The sequence below is a fragment of the Punica granatum genome, chromosome 7 (genome assembly GCF_007655135.1).
Source record: "Punica granatum isolate Tunisia-2019 chromosome 7, ASM765513v2, whole genome shotgun sequence".
Taxonomy (NCBI): Eukaryota; Viridiplantae; Streptophyta; class Magnoliopsida; order Myrtales; family Lythraceae; genus Punica; species Punica granatum.
Window position 1 is genome coordinate 4,344,068 of NC_045133.1, and position 20,397 is coordinate 4,364,464.

Here is a 20,397-nt window from a genome sequence, read left to right on the forward strand (position 1 = left end):
ATTATTACAAGGCTCAACTGATTCAACAATTAGATCATTGGGGTTATCGTATTATTAGTTTAGGATTTATCTTTTTAACCATAGGTATTCTTTCGGGAGTAGTATGGGCTAATGAGGCATGGTGATCCTATTGGAATTGGGATCCAAAAGAAACTTGGGCATTTATTACTTGGACCATATTTGCCATTTATTTACATACTCGAACAATTAAAAATTTGGAAAGTGTAAATTCTGCAATTGTAGCTTCTATAGGCTTTCTTATCATTTGGATATGCTATTTTGGGGTAAATTTATTAGGAATAGGGTTACATAGTTATGGTTCATTTAATTTACATTAAGATCTAATTAAATTAAAAAGATCCTGACGAATACAAAGATAGAATATATATCTATATTTCTATATTCTATAAATAATAAATATTACTTAATATATATATATAATAATATTAAGTATATATATTAAGTAAGAATATAAGAAAAGAAATAAACTGTCGAGAACCATTTGAATCAAGTAATGTAGTGATTCAAATGGTTCTCACAAAGAAGAAGTGAGTTGTTTATCAGCCAAGCATTCTTCTTACGGCTAGATCCAATCTCCTGGTCCCTGCAGAAAGGAAAAAGAATTTCACGTTCTTCCTTTCGGGAAGGGAGGATTAGGAAAATCCTATTGATTGCAGCTTTCTCCAGACCTCCGGGAAAGGCATGAAAAAAAAAGGCTCAAATGGTATGATCCCTCTGTCACCCCATAATAAAAGGGGCGATCTCGTAGTTCTTGGTCTGTAATGTCAAAAGCGAGAGAAACCCCATCCCCCTCTTTCCTTTTTTCGCCCCCATGTCGCCATGCGGGAAGGGCATGGGGACGTCTAAAAGGGGATCCTTTGATAAGCAATCTTATTTAGATAAAGAAAAGGTTCAAAAGAGATATTTCGAATAAAAAAAAAGAATACCGAAAGAGTTTTTTTATTTTCTTTTTGCGGCCAGGCCTGGTAAGTACCTAGCCGGGCCTTTTTTGTTTTTGTTCCAAATCAAATCGTAGATAAAATGATTTTGCTTTATTTGAAATATAAAATACTTGGCTTGCTATTGAAACAACAATCAGAAGACGGACTATTTCCATATCTATGATATAGAATCAAAGTTTCATTTCTTATTATATTACTTTATTAATAATTAAAGTTATTCTTTCTTTTTTAATACTCTTTTCTTATTTTGATTACGTCCATATGAAAGCAATACTCTAACCACTGAGTTAAGTAGGTCATTTATCATCACAAAGATAAACAAAAGGAGCTCATCACATCATATCGATATATTGATGGATTATAAATCCAATATTACTTCTAAGCAATACCCATCAAAGAGATATGTATTAGATCATGTAATATTCATCTTGACAAGAAATTATCTACATAATATGATAAAATATATATCACAAACACATCACAAACACAAGGGCTATAGCTCAGTTGGTAGAGCACCTCGTTTCTAGTCATTTCTATGATCATCGATCGTAGAGGAGCCCCTTTCCCATTCTGTATAAATGGGCTATTCTATTTATACATATAGGGCAAAGGGGCCCATTCGAGCTTTGTTCTTCTTTGTCCATTATTCCTAATTCTATACATAGATCTAACTTCCAAATTCTTGAGCCGTACGAGGAGAAAACTTCGTATACGTTTCTAGGGGGGTTATAGTTCATCTACATCTATCCCAATGAGCCCTTTATCGAATCGTTGCAATTGATGTTCGATCTCGAAGAAGGAAGAGATCTTCGGAAAGTGGGTTTTTATGATCCGATAAAAAATCAAACCTATTTGAATATTCCCGGTATTCTATATTTTCTTGAAAAAGGCGCTCAACCTACAGAAACTGTTTATGATATTTTAAAGAAGGCGGGGGTATTTCCAGTTCTTGTGCAGAAGAAGGCTCGAGAATCAGCACTGATAATTTTGGAGTTAAGTCATTCATGGGCAAACCATTTTCCGTGCCGGCAATGTGGACACTGATCTAAACTGCTATCTCTGGATAAATAAATTAATCTTATGCTTCTTCTCTGTAATAAAAGGCCAAATGTAAGAAAAATGGCAGTTGATCTTTTCATGTGTCACCGCGATGCGCTGGAGGATCTGCTCATATATAAACCGAACAGAGAACAGTCTCCTGACTTACTACATGGAGGCTTTGACAGTTATCGGATGAAACATGGAAGTTCATCTGCCTTGTTTGGGTGGCTTCACATTTCATAGCAGATTTGTTAATAAAATTTTCAAGCGATACCGCTACTAATGGTACATGAGGGCAGCATATTCTGAATCTTAAAAAAATTTCCAGAGTTAGGATAAGAGGCTGCGAGGACCGCTGAGAGAAGGAAATGCTGAGGAGATCCATGGAAGCTTCACAGGCAGAAAGAGGGCACTGAAAGACAGTATGGAAACGAAGGTGGCGATAAGTCTTATTCTTCAGAACATTATAAAGAGCAGCAAGCCATTCGCATGGTCCCAAGGCCAGAATGATGATAATGGTGAACCTCATGATGATTATTCTGTTAAAGAAGCAAAAGTTCTAGAGAACTCAAGAAAGCGTGAATGTGAAGAAGGCATCATGGGTCATTCTTCGGTGAGGTCAGTTGCCAGGAAGCTGAAGACAGAGGCGAAGTGTTGGACTCTGAAGCTGTCAAAGTGGCTACGAGCAGAACAAGGAGGATCAACATAAGAGGAAGCCTAAAGAGACTACTTGAATTCCACATTCAAATTTGAAACTATTGAACATAACGGAGCATCCTTTTCATTTACTGATTGGTGATTCAGTACATTATTCGACATTCACATACAGGTCGATGGAACAATTAATCAAAGACAGGAAAATATTCAAAATTACTAATCCATGACCCATGCACATTCAAATCGGTCGAGCTAAATTATTTAAGAGGCAGCATCCTGTTCCGAGCCATGTCACTGTCCCTCTTAACGTGCAGCTCCTGAAATCCTTTGGTTTCTTTATGTTGAGAGTCAGCTGTCTGTATTGGAAGCTTTGGTACTCCTATGAGTGCATTCTTCGGAGAACTAGGAAGCGCTGGTCCTGTCAATGATCTCAGGTACTTGATCTCGTCGCTTAATTCCTTGTTCAGATCTGTCGTTAATTAAAATTATGTGCGTGGTATTAGTGATGAAGAAATTGAAATTGTTTCTCTAACAGCTGCTTTAGTATCTCGAGGTATATTTAGATCAAATGAAGAGTATGACCACGACAAATCTCTTGGGATAAAGAAGAAACCGGGATACTTACTGTCCAGCAACTGAATCTGCAGCTGAATCATTGGACTTTTCCCCTCAGTGCTCTCCAGTTTGATGTCGTTAGTATTTCTCTGCTCGTCAGACCATACAATATAATCAATATGCTGATAAAATTTTGTGGAACATCGAGTTTGTGGATGACTAATGGTCTTTCAGTTCAATGTTCGTCTTTACGCAATGTTACTCCAGTCATTTCCCAGTAATGTGCCGATTTGTTTGCCTGTGCTCGTTTTAACTGAGCAGATAACACGTACGATTCAGCTTTTGAAGTGTTGATTTCCTGCTGAAGCATGCTGTTCTTCATCCTCTTCTTCTTCTCCCTTGCCCTCAGAGCGGACAACCATGCCATCACTGTTCTTTCATGAAATCAAAACAAGTCTATGAGAACATTTGGCAGGAAAAGACAATGTTAAGTTGCATCATTGAGGCTTTGTGGATCTCGCTGCTACAAATGGGACTCGTAACTGTCGAGCATTTTCTTCTGGGAAAAGTTGAGATCAGATAAAATGAGAAGGCAACTGTTTTCCTATTTGTCGGTCTGGCTGCTACAAATGGGACTCATAACAACTCCGAGGTGTTGAGATAGATTTCCTTGTCAAGTAATCTTTCTGGACCTTTAGGACGTCATCCATGCTGTTGATGAAGCCAACCGAACATTTTCCTATGAAAACAGATATTATGGTGAAAATAATTACCCCTTGGCATGCTTCGGGTATTCGAGGTAGATCCGCAATAGTTTCTCCAGTTGGGCAGCTTTGTTCGATCCTGGGGGAACGATAATTCCCATCCCGGGAATAACAGACATGCCTGAAGTGTACTCTGTGGTCTTCAAAGCACCGGACGCCTTGCTTGAGCCTGGGTTCTCAGTGGGGTAAGACAAGAGTAGTGCCCCCGGCTGCTGAGGTTCTGTAGATCGACCCGGTTCATATGCAGTAACTTGGCGAAGAAACCATCTTCCCTGTTCTCCATATCCTTGAGGATTGCCTTTGCTGTCTCATAGGCTGGCCTATCGACAGGTATCGGGTTGTGAATGGCATTTTTCTGACTCAGTGTTATTTGGCTGTCAGACAGGTAACAGGTTGCAGATGGCATATTTCTGCTTCGATATTGTTACTTGCATTCCAAGCTTACTTGGGTTCGATAGAATTGCTCCCAGCTGCTCGGGGTTCTTCGGGCTGACCCCGTTGGAGCACAGGAACTTGGCAAAGAAACCTTCCTCGATGTTCTCCAACTCATCCAGGATTCCCTTCCCATGCTCAAAGGCCGGGCTGCAGACAGGTAACTGGTGGGGAATAATGGCAGTTTCTGGTGTCAGTTTTACTAATTGCATTCCATGGTCGGGCTGGTCGATGCGGGGCAAGTTGGAAATAGTATCTTTTGCGGGCGCATTGAGGTCTATCAAGGAGAACATATTTTGTTGCTGGACCGGCCTCTTCCCTTTGTCCGCCACTGCGAAAATCTGAACCACCTTGTATGCAAACAAAAGCCAAGATAGTGCAGGAAAAGACACACAGATCAGGAAATTCTGTGAAAATTATCAGGAAAATCTAAACGCTTTGGTGGAAGAATTCATAAGGAGATGATGTTTATATACAATCACCATTCGCTAATTGGTATGTAACATTTGTGGGAAAATCCTGACTGTGGCAAGCATTGAATTGGTGCAAAGTAAGAGTTGGATTTCATGTCCCTTAATTGTCCTCTAAAGCTGATTCACTTGTTCTTCCTAGTACACACAAAATTAATTTATGATGTGTCGGATATTACCACAACTTCCATTAAAATTTTTGCACAGGATTGATTCTGCGCTCCACATATATCAGAGAGAAAAAAGGGTATAATATGGTGGAAAATGTGCAAACTATGAAAATAACGGCTGTTACAGTAGTCCAATAGATTGACTACAATTTTTTGTCTGCACGGATAAAATCGATATCGATCCAATTAATAACTAAATCAAGACACGATAACACAAATATTCCATGTCCAATTCGTCATCGATCATCAATGCCATCTCATAGTGGTTCATCTCTGCGGTGTCAATTCGCCCAAAATAGGAGCCAATTAAATGGTCTTCAAATTGAGTTAGGTCTTTGCCTCGTAAATAACCTAAACGATAGTTCTCATTTATTTATTTATTTTCTCAGTTACAAGAGTTTGCATTTCTTATTACTTGACATAAATGAACTTTAAATCCGAAGTATATAAACTATGGAAACTGCATGTTTGTATATATATTTAGTTTTGTACCATTTTATCGAATACCATTAATGGAATTTCTCTTTTCACAAGCGACCTCTAATCCTTTTATTTAAGAGGCCACAATGCCCCAGGACTAGGACAATTTATCGCGATTTTACCTTAGTATCATATTAAGTGCATCCTTGTACTGTCGAACTTTTCAAAACAACAATTTGGTAATAATTAAAAAGGAAATGCCCTACATATATCTTTTGAAAATATGTGTATTAGGATACATGATTTATTTTCTTTTAACATTTTTCTGGTTCTTATATATGTATATCCGCTAAAAAGCCATCCGCACTGTGCACGGAATTACTAAATACAAAAAAAAAATTGTGAATAGATTTATTCATTAAGAATGAGAAATCTTATATTAAAAATATTAGTTAATAAGTAACTAAGGAAAAGAAAGAAATCATAAAATTGAATGAGAGCTTTTTGACCCTCACCAGATGGTTCATATAAATAAAAAATTATTTGCTATGGGTATTTTGGGAAAATACAATTACAACTCTGCCTTTATATATTAGTATAGATAAAAAGAGAAGACATAAAATTTGATAACAATGAGGTGCGAGATTCAAAGTTGAGAAAGCAAGTTTTTTAAGTTTTAAAAATAAGAAAAGTTGATGTGGCGAGATTATCAATGCTATATAAGTTAGGGAAAATAGGGAAAAAGGGCAAAGCGCTAACCTGAAGAGAAATTTAGTGTTGCAGTGAGGTGGGAGATGTGTAAAGAAATAGGAACGGGATTCAAGTATTGATGGTGAAGGAGTCGAGTGTGTGAAAGGGTACCGAACGGGTCGAAATATAGATTATTTTGCATATGGCAAGAGTCAGGGCTCAATATTCATCCTCGGGTACGTCACATTAGCCTTTTCAGTTTAATTTTCACAAAAAATTTGACGCCATGCCATAATCGACACAACATTCTAAATGATATGCTTTATAGTGTAATTTAAAAGGTTGTGATAAAATTGATACAAAAATAAAATGTTGTGCTATGATTGACGGTACAATCTAAACGATATGTTATATAGTGTAATTTTAAAATGTTGTGATAAAATAACATAAAAGCAGAAAATTATGCTATGACATATCTATATATATATATATTTTTTCCCTATAGTTTAGGGTCTATATGGTAATATTTTACTATATTAATTAATTAATAATATGTTTTGCTAGTGATTGGTCGATTTATAATTTGAAGGGAAAAAAAAAAGATGTCTTAGCAAGGTTATTGCTACGATCTCACTGAAGAACAATAGAAAAAAATTTCAACGTGCATATTGATTATATTAAGGATTAAATTTCTATTCGAGGCCTCCTTAAAAGGACGAGTTTATAGAGGCCAATCAACGCGCCACGTCGTAATGTGTTGAACGACTGTTGGTGAGTTGCTTTATTAAATAACAAGATTCTTATTATCTAATAAAAAACTTATTATTTTTAATATAATAAAATACTTATTAAATAATAAGAAATTTATCTTTCATTAGGATACATTCTAACTAATAACCAATAAAAAAATATTATAAACTATAAAATAAAAATTAAAAAGAAAATCTCAAATGAACGATGATCTTAATATCTCCCAACGTGTGTTTCTTCTAACTGTTTATTCCCAACTGCAACCCCACTCCAAGAAAAATAAAATAAAATAAAATCTAAGAATTATGTTAAGAGCAAGATAAATAGGAAAAAAAGCTATCATTTATTTTCTCATGAACACCCGAATTTCTAAAGCAATGCCAGAGATGACTAAGAGGGCAAGAACAACCCCGTAGCCAGCTTTCCACCCCGTTCCCTCCCCGCCCAGTTGAATTCCGTAGAAGATGTTGGCCACCGCGAAAATGAAGAGTATCCTTCCCACGTTGTGATGGTACCAGTTCCAGTATTTCCGAACCTTCGATGATATGTCAGGCCGAGCCAAAACTGCCATTACCTGCCACATTTATGATCCAAAAAAATATATATGTTTGCATTATTTTCAGGATAATGATTTTACGGCGTGACCACATAAATGTTTATCTGAATATTCTCTTTTTCTATGAACATTAAGATCAAGAGTCAAGACCTTGTAATGTATGTTTTGCATAAAAACAAAAAATAAAAAAAAAAAGTTTGACAATCAACTATTTATATTTCTTTAGTGGAAGAAAACCAATTCAAATGGACAATTTAATTTAACTTTTCTCCTATTTTCAATCAAAAGCGAAAACATAAATAAAAAATAAAAAACTTACACATTGTTTAATAAATTTCCGTGATGGCTAGGCTAATAAATCCTAATATATATATAAGGGAAAATGACAAAAATAAACAACAGGTAATTAAATTACAAAATAGGACTGTAAGATTGTAAATTAAGTAGAAACTGACCTGCAGGCAACCTAACACGAAAATGAAGATGCCAAGGCCCTTGTGAGTCGATACGTTGGCGCCGATACGGTCCTCCAATACCAACCCGGTTATGATGCCGATCAACCCGAGAACGAAAGCGGACGACTGAATGGCAGTGTGTACATAGAACCAAAGCGGGTCCCACTCCCTAAAGTATCGGGCCACCATCGCCCCAATGATCACCAGGATGCCCCAGCTTATTATGTTCAGCAACCCGTGGCTCTTCCTCAGCCTCGAGTGTGGGGTTCCTCCCGACTTGCTCTGCCCTATTTTGTTACACATTTCAAGAGTAAATAAATAAACCCGGACAAAAAGAAAAAGAAATTGTTGCACAAGAATAATATCGAACGGGGATTTTCTTTTTTTAACTTAATAAATTGAGATCTTATATGATTTTATCCCCAAAAAAAAGAGGTACAGTGAATTTATTTTTATCATTATTTATGCAAAAAAATAGAAAATACGAGAAACCGTATGGACCATAATTGAATCTTCTCTACATAATTTTGAAATTTCAAGAATTGTTAAGTTGTTAATCATAGTAGATGTCCAAAGTCAATCACAGTTAACATGTCAATGTGTTGTAAGTATGGTCCAACCTACCTTTGATATTATAAAATTCGATTTTGCCAGACGGATGCATGGCATCACTTGAATAAAAAATAACATGTATGAAGAAAATGTCAAATATTGATGAAAGCCGATACGCAATTCAAATAGTGGACATAAATTATATTCACAAGAGCAAGGCAGGGCTATGTTTCCTAAAAAAAATTTTAACTCCACTCTTTGTTGACCAACTGAAAAAAGAGAAAAAAAAATTGTAAAATAATACCGAATTTTATTATATATGTGTTTGATAGTACAATATATACATATTTTTTTTCGGCAGGAATATATACATAATTTGTGCTTAATTATCAATCTAACTTGGGCAACACGACGCAATTTTAATTGTTGATTATATCCACCAGATTGAGATTAATATTCTTATTCTTACATTATTTATTTTTTTCTCAAATAGATATTTCAATATTTATCTTTTCTTTTCCTAATTAAATTAATCTTACGTCTCCCTTTATCTCCAAGCAAAGACAGAGGAATGAGTCAGTCGTATAATATGACTTCCACCTCACACATATTCCTTCCTGTTGTCAGATTCAATATAAGAAAAAAAAAATGTTGAAAATCAAAGTTATTCTTGTACAAAATCAATTTTTTTATTAAAAATATGAAAAATATCTGAAGTTTTATAAATATTAAAGTAGCTATCATAATTGCTATTTATAAAGCTTCAACTTCTTCTAAATTAATTACTTTGTTGCTATCCCCAACTCAAGTAATTATGCAAAGGCTAATGATTCAGCATTGACTATATCTCTCATATATCTCTTATTCAGCAATAATTATTGAAAGTCCTTCAATATTAATCATGTTTCCGCTTGAATTTCAATATAAAAAAATTAAAGTACTTATAAAAATGAAATAAGTAAAGATTTTCCGGTTCTTTATAATGAAATAAAACAGAGATTCTACCAAAACCTCAGTTTTTCCCCACTCAATGTCGGATGAGTAAATAAATGGATAACTATACAAATAATAAGTATGAAAATGTATAAATTTTCCCATGTATAATGTTCAATCTCCAAAATTGTGGGAGCAATGTTTTCCACGGTTTTAGAAAAGATAAAAAAAAATTTAAGTAAAATCAGAAATCTAAATTGACTTTGGGATGCATCCTGCGGCTGTGGTTGATTGGTAACTACCATATTGTGGTTTTATTAATTTACAATTTTCCCAAATTAATATTTCATTTTCATATATTAAATCAATGTGCTCTCAAGTTGTGGTCCAATCGTGCACAATTTTCAATTGTGATCGATCAACATTTTAATAATTACTTCCACCACTTCCATATGTAGTGGTTTCCTTTTGCATCTTTGCACATGTGGTTGCTTCTAAGACTGTAACACTCAATGCCCCGACATCATACGATTTTCGACCCATTCAATGATCAAAATACGCATGTAAATGTCCATGTTCTGTAATCACATGGGACCAATACTCGATTCATACGAATAATTAAAGTTATAAGTCCAATATTTGGGTTTTAGCTAAGTTCAATACGATGATGGGTCCCGATGGAGGTCGAATTATTCAATGCGATGAGATGGAAGGAGTTATCGACTGACCTGAGACATAATTGACAGAGGTGGAGACCTTGTCCTGGTGCTCGGCCAATGTGAAACCGGGAGCCTGCGGCACGGAGTCCTGGGTCCCAACGGCGTAGATGAGCCTGGACTGGGGCTGGGCAGTGTTGAGCTGGAAGGCCATGAAGGTCCGATTGTTCTGGGAAGTGATAGTCGACGTGTTACTGAGGATCGACAGGGTCCCCTGGTCTGGCTTCACCTGGCCTGGGGACTGCCCCTCGAGGGAGTACTGCTTCATTGAGGCGGCGCTGCCCGAGGAGATCCAGCCCACCACCGCACTCGACCCCACCATCTGCCCATTGCTCGAGAACCCCATCGCTATGTAAGCTGTTGTGGTGGGCGCCGAGAGGACAAAGCTCCACACATCGGCCGAGGCCTGTGAGTACTGTTCCATTCACCAAACGAGACATGCTTAGAAGGAGAAAATTTTCGGATACAGTCCATCCTTAAAATTTCATGAACTTTAGAACTCCCAAAATCGAGGAACAATTTACTGAGCTCGAATTTCGACTATTCAACGGTAGACACAAACCAAAATACTTCTACTTCTATTTATAGATCACTACCCTTCGGGATTCTTTCTACCAGCTATGCTAGTGGCACATCCCGATCAATCGGTCCAAACCTGAATCCTGATCCTAGCACCACTGAGGAAGATAAGAGAGATGACATACTCTGAGGATGAAGTTCTGAGAGTCCCAGGCGGAGAGGCAGTTGAGGGAGGTGGTGTCGAAGAGGATCCCAACGTCCTTGAGGTTGAGATTTGAGCTGCAAGAATCAGTTGTTGTCTGCTGAGAATCCACCAGCAGACCTCCATTGATGATGATCATGGAGATGATTATAAGGGAAGGCAACTTCATCTTTCCCTCTCTGATTCGGCAATGAAGGGGGAGAGGAGATGGTGGTGATGATGGTGTCCTTGTGATCGGGTTTAGTTTTGTACTTATAAATTTAAAGCTTATAAAATATATATCGGGAGAAACTAAAGTTGCAATTAATTATAAAATAATATATTTATCGCGAGGTTTGGTGTAATTAGTTTAATGCACCCCACATGCGCGTGGGCGATTTACCTTCAATATATTGATTCAAAAACGATTGGAAGTATCTTCTTATCAGTACTAAGCCAATGGCTAGACGATGATTAATTAATTTTAGTCAATAATTAGAGGACATGTCGTTATTTCAGTGGAAAAAGAATAAGACAATATATGCTCATTTAGAATATGTGTATGAGAGATGTCCCAATAATTTAACACTGTATGATTGCAACTAACATGTTGTGTTGCGCGTGGAGGAGAGTGATTTCTCATTATTCAACTTTTGCTTCATCGAAATCATTTCTTTTTTTATCGATTATGAAATCTTCTTTTTTTCTATAACTCCTATGATTTTAGCCTAAATAGTTAATTATTAATTAGCTAGCAATTAGTTAATTTACTAATTAATTCGGACATGGCCTAGAAATTGCCGTCCACCTTCCTTGTTGCTTGCAAACTCCTAACACTATTTGGCCGGTTTTTAATAAGTTTCGAGCCAATCAAGAAGCCGACAGTTCTTCCCAATAGACAAACACTTGAGATTAGCAGGCCGATTTGACGTTAGCTGTAAGAAATATGGGAGAAATTTTGTCTTGCTTAAATAACAGGTCGTGCAGTGCCGTACGTCCTCTACTCTAGTAAAACTAAGAAATTGTGAAATCAATTTTACCAATAAAACTTTACGTACTACGCCAATGAATCTCTCTAATTACCGAGAAAATTTTGGCTTGATTGTGGAGATGGTTTAAGCTTAATCCTCTCATTGTCGTATTAGGTGTACGTTTAAAATGAGAGGATGAATCCAAAGTTGAGTGCGTTGTCCGAAAGGTACGTAGAGGAGGCCTTATGTGTGTTTATTAAATTCGAGGTCATGTGTTCAACTCCTTATTATGTGTACAAGGCCTTGGACTGGACCATCCACATGTTATCGCACAGGTTTACTTATTCTTGTATGCCGCGGAGGACCCGAAAATTAGTGAGTGCAAACAACATCTTTTTAATGTTGTAAGATGTTATATAATCTTTTATTTCAAATTTCTTTTGGTGACTTTTGAACCTATTTTCCTAATTGTTATAGAGAATAGAACGAATAAGATGATAAATAAAAGAGAAAACTATCAAATTAATACACCAATTAATGGAACTTACTCGGTAAAATTATTAATTTGCCTAAAATTTTGTGATTGTAATTAATTAGAAATACTGTATCGAGGGTAAATTGGAAATCAAAAAGTGATATCGAATGGTGGAGCTTTGACTTTATCGAGCACAGTAAAAGAAGAAAGTGGATTTAATTTACATTTTACACCATCATATATGAAATACTGGTTAAATTAAAGTGAAAAGAATATTTGCAAATATAAAAATTCAAGTAAAACATTTTAAAATAGCAGTGGGGTCAATCAACCCCACTACTAGATTTGAGGAGTCTATTTGAGCATGTTTTAAGCATTACTGTAATCAAACTCTGTTCTTTCACTCTCTCTCTTAAGATCGAGACACAAAAAAGAGGGGGACTGGGAGAAGACAAAAATGCCTCCGACTTCTTCTTTTTTTTTTCTTTTTTTTTTCAATTGATAACGAGTTTAACAATCCAAATACTGCAGTTCCAAGATATATATGCTAATATTCCCCGTATCATTCCACATTCGGTTTTTTTGTCTTATCGCACTTGTGTTATCTAGGAATCGGACTGCAATAGATCGTTTAGTAAAGTATAATCGACACAAAGCACGGAACATAATAATATTTAAACTGTAAATTTATGGGATTGTACTCTATTCCATTTGAATATACCAAACATGTTACATGCCATCTCGAGGCGACCAAGCACTGATAATTGATATATATGTAGGTAGGTCAGAAAATGAGGAAATTACATAAAAAAAATTGAAGGACTTCTCTGTAATTTATTTGAAATGCAGGGGGCAGTCTGTGGAAATGTCCAGGTAAGTAAGGCATAAACAATTGCCCCTATATTCTTAACTTTCCTGATTAGAACCGAACTGGATGATGAATCGGAAAGGATATAAGTTCATGAGTTTATGAGTTCAATCAGGAGTTCGATGGGTCGAACCGCAGTTTTAGTTAAAATAAAATAAATATTCATATTATTAAAAAATTATGATAATTAAAATTTAAGAATGATGATTTCAAAGAAATATAATAATAGTGTAAAAAAATATCTATATTTAATATTTCTTACTCCAAAATAAATATTGAATTTTAATAGAGTAGACTACCACTGTCACAATCCACTTATTCATTAGCCACCGTTATTACCCCTGACATATTTTTGCCACCAATGAGCCCCAAACGTTGGCATTCCGTCTACCATTTATACCCTTCCGTAACGGAACAGTGAGAGAAAAGGTAACGCCATCCATGAATTTTTCGTCACGGAAGTTAACGGAAGGGTATAAATGGTAGACGGAATACCAACGTTTGAGGCTAATCGGTGGCAAAAATATATTGAGGGCAAAAACGGTGGCTAATGAATAAGTGGATAGCGACAGTGGTATTCTACTCATTTTAATAAGTACTGAAAAGTAGAGTTTAAATAACAAGAAAGTAGTGGTGACTTAGTTGGTAATATGTTAGTATAGGAAGCAAAAGGTCATGAGTTCAACTCCTTACACAATCAAATAATTTTTAAACTAAATAAAAAAAAACCCATAAAACTAGCTGAATCAATGGAATTTTGCTCAAAATAGGCCAGTTTAATGGGTCCGACGATTCAAATCTGCAATTTGAGTTTTCAAGCAAACTGGATCGGACATGGTGCCTGTTATCGGTCCGACTGGTTGAACCAGCCGATCCAGTCCGATTCTAATAACAATGCTTTCATGTTCACATAAAAGTTTTTTCTATAACATTTCTGTTACTCATTGAGATTATAACCACTCACTCCCCTTTTCATGTTTTCTTTTTTAATTATTTACTTCTAATATCATATTCCACCATCAATGCAGTTATTGCTATTACAATAGCAACAAACACTTGATTATAAATTTTTAGCATTACAATTAAAAAAACACTACCGAGATAAAAATAGAATATGACCCGTGCGTGCAAGTGCCAACTTGTTAGCTATATATATAAAAGAATAAATTTGTAGAGTGTGGTCCTTATTTTCATTTTTTGAGGATGTTTCCACTTGAAAACTTTAATCAAACCACCTCGGTAGCAATCAATAGTCACGAGATCTCTACTCCACCTAATCCCGTTTGAAAACCTACCCGCCATCGCCGCTCTTCACTCTCCCGCTTCTGCCTCCCAAGGTTCCGTTTATATATGTAAACGCTCCCTCCCCGCTCGAAAGCCTTTTGGAAAAGAAAAAAAAACTACAAAGGATTTCTTCGCAATTTCATGGAATGCGGGGGGGCGCTCCGTGGAAGTTTCTAGGTAAGTATTAAGGATAGTAAGGCATTAAACAATTCCTCCCGCGCCCCAAGAGGAAATATAAGTGATTTAATCTGCGCCCGGCGTATGAACCTTCAATCTATGGGCCCTCAATTCAATCCCTAGGGATTACATGCACCCGGGTGTGCCCAACGGTTTACTTAAAAGGCCAAGAAAACGAAAATTAAAGATAAATATATATCTCTTCGCCGTAGCCATCACTTTTGACCTTCCTCTCTCCTCTCTCTCTCTCTCTCTCTCTCTCTCTAACAATCAGAGCTCCGACGAGGACGAAGCTATCTGGCTCTCATGGTGGGTAGATAGAGGCGCTGCGATCGGCCGTCTCTTCTCAATCCGTTACCTTCAATGGCCTCAAACCCTCCAGGTCTTTATCCCCTCATCACCCCTTTCAATCAATTTTCACTCCTCTGCTCGCTCTATGTCCTCCCATGGGTTTGTCTTCACTTTGCCGCCTCTGGGTTTAGAATTCGATCAATTTTCTTCATGTTCTGATGCTGCATAATGATTGTCCCTTCCCCTGATGTCCCGTTTGATGAGCTGCTGAAGTGATGCTGCCCAATTTGGTTGTCGAGGGTTTTGTTTTTGACATGTATTAAGCTCGGAAATTTGCGCATATGACAAGCTTAGTTGATTTTGTCGTTCTTGCTGTTGGTTTGTAATTATGAGACCTGTTGCTGCAGCTGGTAATCCACCGCCGAAGCCCTGGGATCGAGCAGGCGGGTCGTCGGGTCCTGCACCATTCAAACCACCCTCTCCAGGCAACACCAGTGATGTAGTCGAGGCTTCCGGGACTGCAAATCCTGGGGAGATTGTCCCAACCAACAACGGGAATGCAGCTGCCAATACAGGTGCCATTACTAGGCCTATGCCCTCGAGGCCGTGGGAGCAACAGAACTATGGGAGCTCCTATGGAGGTAGTCCTTTTATTGGTTATTATCTATTAGTTGTGAAAAGCCGATGTATGCGTCTACTCCACCTTACAGTGCAATATTTCATTTATGGTTTCTACTGCAGGGTATAATTCTGGTCCGAATTACAACTCGGGGTATGGCTCGGGGATGTATGGATCTTCGATCGGCGGATATGGAGGGTCGGTAGGTGGTGGCTTGTATGGAAGTGGAATGTACCGAGGAGGTTATGGTGGGCTTTATGGCGGCGGTTCAGGTATGTATGGCGGTGGTTATGGAGGGGGGATGTATGGTAACAGTTTTGGAGGTCCTATGGGTGGTTATGGTACGAATATGGGCATGGGCCAGTATGGTCAGGATCCAAATAACCCTTATGGTGGTCCACCATCTCCACCAGGTTTCTGGATCTCTTTTCTTCGAGTGGTAAGGATGCATCGACTCCTTCATTGTCGAATTTCTTGATGAAGCACGAAAACCATTTTTCTTTTTAATGGAAAGAAAAAAAGCATAGGAAAAAAAAGGATGTGGAGTGCATGTTCTTAGATAAAACAGAAAACAAAAGGAAATTCATTAGGTATTGCGTGCTTAGACCTGTCTTGACATTGCCATTCTCTGGAATTGTTACTTTATGGGGTAAAAATCAATGGAGGGTTTGGGCCTAAGAGAGAATAGCGAGCAGGGCTTCTTGCCTGTCCAAGTGGGTAACTGCTCTTACAGTCGAGTTATGGGTGAGTATTGGCAAACATCTTTAGCTCTTGAGCTCTTCTTCAGGATCAACTGTTAGATTACAGAGTAGGTCATTTTTATAGAAACCGTTGAGCCTCATATTCATAGTAAACCTTGATAAACAACAGAAAGATTGCATAATGAGTTTTGTCAGGTTTATGATGTCTCTGCACCATATATGTAGATTTTTGACAAATATTTCTTAATCTTGAAAGATCTACATCTCACCAAGTTAATGATTTACTTTTTGGCAAATGGGGTCAGATGGAAGGTGTCGTAACGTTTTTCGGTCGTGTCGCGATGCTCATAGACCAGAACACCCAAGCTTTTCACATGTTTATGTCAGCCCTTCTTCAGGTCCGCTTCTCTCTCTCAGTGCATTTCTTCCCAGCAAGGCCTCATTTGTTGATATTTCACTGGTACTGATGATTATCGCTTATGTCTATTGCAGCTTTTTGATCGCTCAGGTATGTTATATGGCGAACTGGCTAGGTTTGTGTTGAGAATTCTAGGCATCAGAACAAAATCTAGGAAGGTCCAACCAGGGCCCAATGGGCTTCCCGGTGCTCCTGGTGCCCCGATGCCTCGGGGCAGTCAGAACTACGTCGAGGGGCCAAAGGCAGCTCCTAACGGTGCATGGGACGGTGTATGGGGCGACGGTACCTCTAGTTAGAACACAACATTCAGACCAATTACGTATGGAAGAATTACAGGGTAAATTGGACAGAGAGAAGACAGAAAATAATCAAGTCTCAATGGGTAAAGTGATCAATTTCACTTAGGCAGAAAATGCTTGTTCCCTTGTAAGGAGATGATCCCCAATACCAGAGGGCTGGAGGCTGGAGATAAGAAGAGAGACGGAAAGAAAGAAGTTGCGCTTATATGTTGATGAGGTTGTTTCTGAGGGCATTCATTGCGGTATTGGGGACATATGGGCCGAGTTGCTTGAGGTTGGTTTGGTCGGAACGGGCGCCCGTCTCTTTTTCCTTTTTTAAATAATTCAGTGTGACCTGTGGGATACTCTCACCATGAATCTGTAATGGATGTTATACTTTGTAATCTATGAAGATAGATTGGGCTTCTTGTGCTAAATAAATAGATAAAACAACTAAATAAAGTGATAAAACGACTGAATTCAATAAATATTTTCTCCACGCTTCTATTCATCAGAGTGCTGCATTGTTTCCGGAGATTGGACGTATGATGTTGCTCAATCTAGGTACGTTATATCCTTGTCCAACCTAGCTATGTCATCGATTTGTCTGATGGGGTCCTACACACTTCTTGCTCCCTGATCTCAACCGAGCCTCTATGGAGTGTGAGCAGCTCGATTGTGTCCGGCAAGTACCGCTCATGTACAAAACTGACACCCTACTACAACCATCTCATGTTCGAGCCTACAGGATAAGGTGAAGTGTGCGAACATCCTGGGAACTCGATGCAGCTTGGAGTCATAGAGAGGAGACCTTTACAGCCCAAAGCTCTCGACATCTCTGGGGCTAATCCTGCAATCAAGTAATGAGATAATAGCACTCAAGATTCACACCTCTCAGGCCCGAGCAAGAATGGGCCAGTGAGTCAAGACCGGCATCGGGGACCTTGCAGCGGTAAAGACTGATGACAGTTAAATTGGGACAACTGGTGCTTATCACAGATATCCCGTCATGGGTGATCCCCAAACAGCAGTCGAGATGGAGAGCTCGAAGGTTGTGCCCACAGGATGGCAACCGGGCCAGTCCTGAGTCCGCCAACTCGGTGCAGCCTGTGAGGGGAAGGGACTGAAGATGTTAGAATCGAGTAAGCAGTTCATTGAGGTAGTACAAGCCGACATCGAAATTGCTCTGAGGAGGACTGAGGTTGAATGGGGACACTGAGCACTACCATGATCGACGGGTTGTGTTCTGAATCCGCAGCCACCGCCGGCAGGTTAGCCCAAATGGGTCCCGATCGAGCCCACAGTGTAGAGATTTGAAAATGAAAATGAGGCAATCATCAGGCAAATCCATGATAGAACGAACTTTCATTTTTCAGAAGTTTTCAGTTCCTCTGGTACTTCTCAAGGCTGGAGAGCTCGGATCTTAAAAAATGGACATTCGGAAGCACAGGACGATGAGTTTGGGGAGTAAAACCAGCAGAGAGCTGGCAAGTCTCTGCAACAGTAGCCTATGGGGGACGCGCACTTGCGGGGGAGGAGCTTGGTTTTGGACTGCTGACGGGCCCTGAGTGAACTGGGAAGCAGTAGAATTCTTCCACTTGAGTGAACTGACTGAGGTCGTTAGAGCAGAAGGAGATGAGGCTTCCTCTTCATGAATTTCTGATACTCTGAGCCTATTCCTGAAGTGATCCTATTGGAGGATTTCAAGTTGAGAGGATACGAGCCATAGCTGCGAACAGGATCAGGAAGGCCGTGAAATATTCTCAAAACAGTCAGCCTAGCAGAAAGAATGAATCATACAAGTACAGAAAACAATATCGAATGCGATAAAACTGATCAATATGGAGATTAAGAGGGCATTTTGAGAATGCGGAATTAAATTCAATCTCCGGAAAGGGAGGACGCTTCCCAAGTTTCCATACTAACGGAACCCAATTGAGCCTTGAGCTAGATGGCTACCGGTGAATCAAGAACCCGGGATTGGAGCCAATAAGCTTTCCAACTATCACTTCCTGAAAATAAATAGATGGGTGCAGGTGAATCAAGAACCCGGGATCGGAGCCAATCAGCTTTCCCATTTATCACTTCCCGAAAATAAAGACAAGAACAGCAGATTTTCGCTATCAGTCCCTTGCAGCTGAACAAAACCAGGTCATCTGATAGCAGATACAGAAGCAATCAAAGAATCTAATCTCGAAATATTACCATCATGATTGATCAATATGAGTCAGCCCTAAAACCATGATCAAGGAGACAAGAACCTATTACAAACAAAAGTCTTGGCAAACAATAGGAACAGCAGCCAACACTGATTTCCCTCCCATAAACATTTGATCAAGCATCAAGAAATGCCCATGACCGAGAAACAAAAGAATCAAGATTGGTTCGGCCTATAACTGAGAACTAACAATTGCTGAACAAGAATTCAAGAGAGACGGAGGAGGAGACCTGTAAGAGATGTCAGTGTGGTTCTGGGACATGTCCTGATAATCCTACCCCTCCAGGGAATGATTTGGCAGTCTTTCAGAGTAAGGGGAAGGTGCTGCTTCGATCCCATCGAAGGATGTCTTTCCGACTACAAAGGGAAAGGCAATCAACCACCTCGAGAATAATGACAAATGCCACATCAGATAAGCCTAACGAAGATTTTACATATGAACATTCTCAATAATTCAGTCATGATATTATGGCCTCATCGATGACTGACCAGTTCAGCTAAAGCTTTGTTTAACTTCTCAAACTGGGGAGCCTTCACTGCAGGTTCACTCTGAGAGTATCGAAGAATTCAAGGCTCTGGATTTAAATAGCTACATGTATATGACATGGCGCCAAAAACATGTCTGGATTCGAGCTCTTCTTCAAGATCACCTGTTAGAGCACGGGGTAGATCATTTGAAAGAAACCGCTCGACCTCCCATTGACATTTTGGGCTTTATCAGGTCCACGATGTCTGCGCCAAATATATGCATTTTCGACAATGTTTTCTCATCTCGATACACTTCCATATCACTAAGTTGATTGGTTTTCTTTTTGGCAAAAGGCATCGTAATGTTCTTCAGTTGTGTCGCAATGCTGATAGACCAAAACACCCGGGCCAGCATTTCACATGTTTATGTCTACCCTTCTTCAGTTTCGCTTCTGCTTCCGTCTCTGAATGCATTTATTCCGAACGAGGTCTCAGTTGTCAAGATTTCACTGGTTCGGATGATCAATGCTTCTGTCATTTGCAGCTTTTTGATCGCTCAGGGATTTTGTACGGCGAACTGGCTAGGTTCGTGTTGAGGATTCTGGTCATCAGAACAAATCCTGAGAAATTCCATCCACCACCCGGACTCAATGGAGCTCCCGGTGCCCCAACGCCTCAGGGCAGTCAGAATTACTCTCAGGACCCGAAGGCAGCTCCTAAAGGTGCACGCACGGTGTGCGGGGCGACAGTGCCACCAGTTACAACATAGCATTCAGACCAATGAGATACTGAAGAATTTATCGGTA

General features: G+C 38.8%; 2 protein-coding genes and 1 long non-coding RNA gene across 4 annotated transcripts; 1 reads left to right on the forward strand and 2 right to left on the reverse strand.

The window, feature by feature from the left end:
* Nucleotides 1–7,087: 7,087 nt before the first annotated feature.
* Nucleotides 7,088–11,100, reverse strand: LOC116212647 (cytochrome b561 and DOMON domain-containing protein At3g07570). The gene is made up of 4 exons (XM_031547281.1): nucleotides 10,828–11,100; nucleotides 10,136–10,538; nucleotides 7,923–8,209; nucleotides 7,088–7,485 (listed from the first exon to the last, which is right to left on the reverse strand). Exons 1-4 carry the CDS (start codon nucleotides 11,011–11,013, stop codon nucleotides 7,255–7,257), a joined length of 1,107 nt encoding a protein of 368 aa, XP_031403141.1. The 5' UTR covers nucleotides 11,014–11,100; the 3' UTR covers nucleotides 7,088–7,254.
* Nucleotides 11,101–14,810: 3,710 nt separating this feature from the next.
* Nucleotides 14,811–17,393, forward strand: LOC116213592 (peroxisomal membrane protein 13). Its single transcript, XM_031548606.1, has 5 exons — nucleotides 14,811–14,980; nucleotides 15,297–15,530; nucleotides 15,631–15,947; nucleotides 16,515–16,607; nucleotides 16,702–17,393. The coding sequence occupies exons 1-5, from the start codon at nucleotides 14,962–14,964 to the stop codon at nucleotides 16,921–16,923; spliced, it is 885 nt and encodes a 294-aa protein (XP_031404466.1). The 5' UTR covers nucleotides 14,811–14,961; the 3' UTR covers nucleotides 16,924–17,393.
* Nucleotides 17,394–17,405: 12 nt separating this feature from the next.
* On the reverse strand, nucleotides 17,406–19,506 carry LOC116213594. Of its 2 annotated transcripts, none has more exons than XR_004158116.1 (3): nucleotides 19,354–19,506; nucleotides 18,132–18,634; nucleotides 17,406–18,012 (listed from the first exon to the last, which is right to left on the reverse strand). It is a non-coding gene; the product is annotated as an uncharacterized LOC116213594 (long non-coding RNA). The 2 variants fall into 2 exon arrangements; XR_004158115.1 differs by having other exon boundaries at nucleotides 18,132–18,917.
* Between the last annotated feature and the right edge of the window lie 891 nt (nucleotides 19,507–20,397).

Bases quoted from the DNA above. Each gene is read 5' to 3' on its own strand.
- LOC116212647 (XM_031547281.1), bottom strand. From the start codon at position 11,013: ATGAAGTTGCCTTCCCTTATAATCATCTCCATGATCATCATCAATGGA. The intron at 10,539-10,827 runs GTATGTCATCTC...TGAATGGAACAG, and splicing joins CTCAGAACTTCATCCTCAGA to TACTCACAGGCCTCGGCCGA. The intron at 8,210-10,135 runs GTCAGTCGATAA...GTAACAAAATAG, and splicing joins CTCTGTCAATTATGTCTCAG to GGCAGAGCAAGTCGGGAGGA.
- LOC116213592 (XM_031548606.1), top strand. The intron at 15,531-15,630 runs GTAGTCCTTTTA...TTTCTACTGCAG, and splicing joins CTATGGGAGCTCCTATGGAG to GGTATAATTCTGGTCCGAAT. The intron at 16,608-16,701 runs GTCCGCTTCTCT...TGTCTATTGCAG, and splicing joins TTATGTCAGCCCTTCTTCAG to CTTTTTGATCGCTCAGGTAT.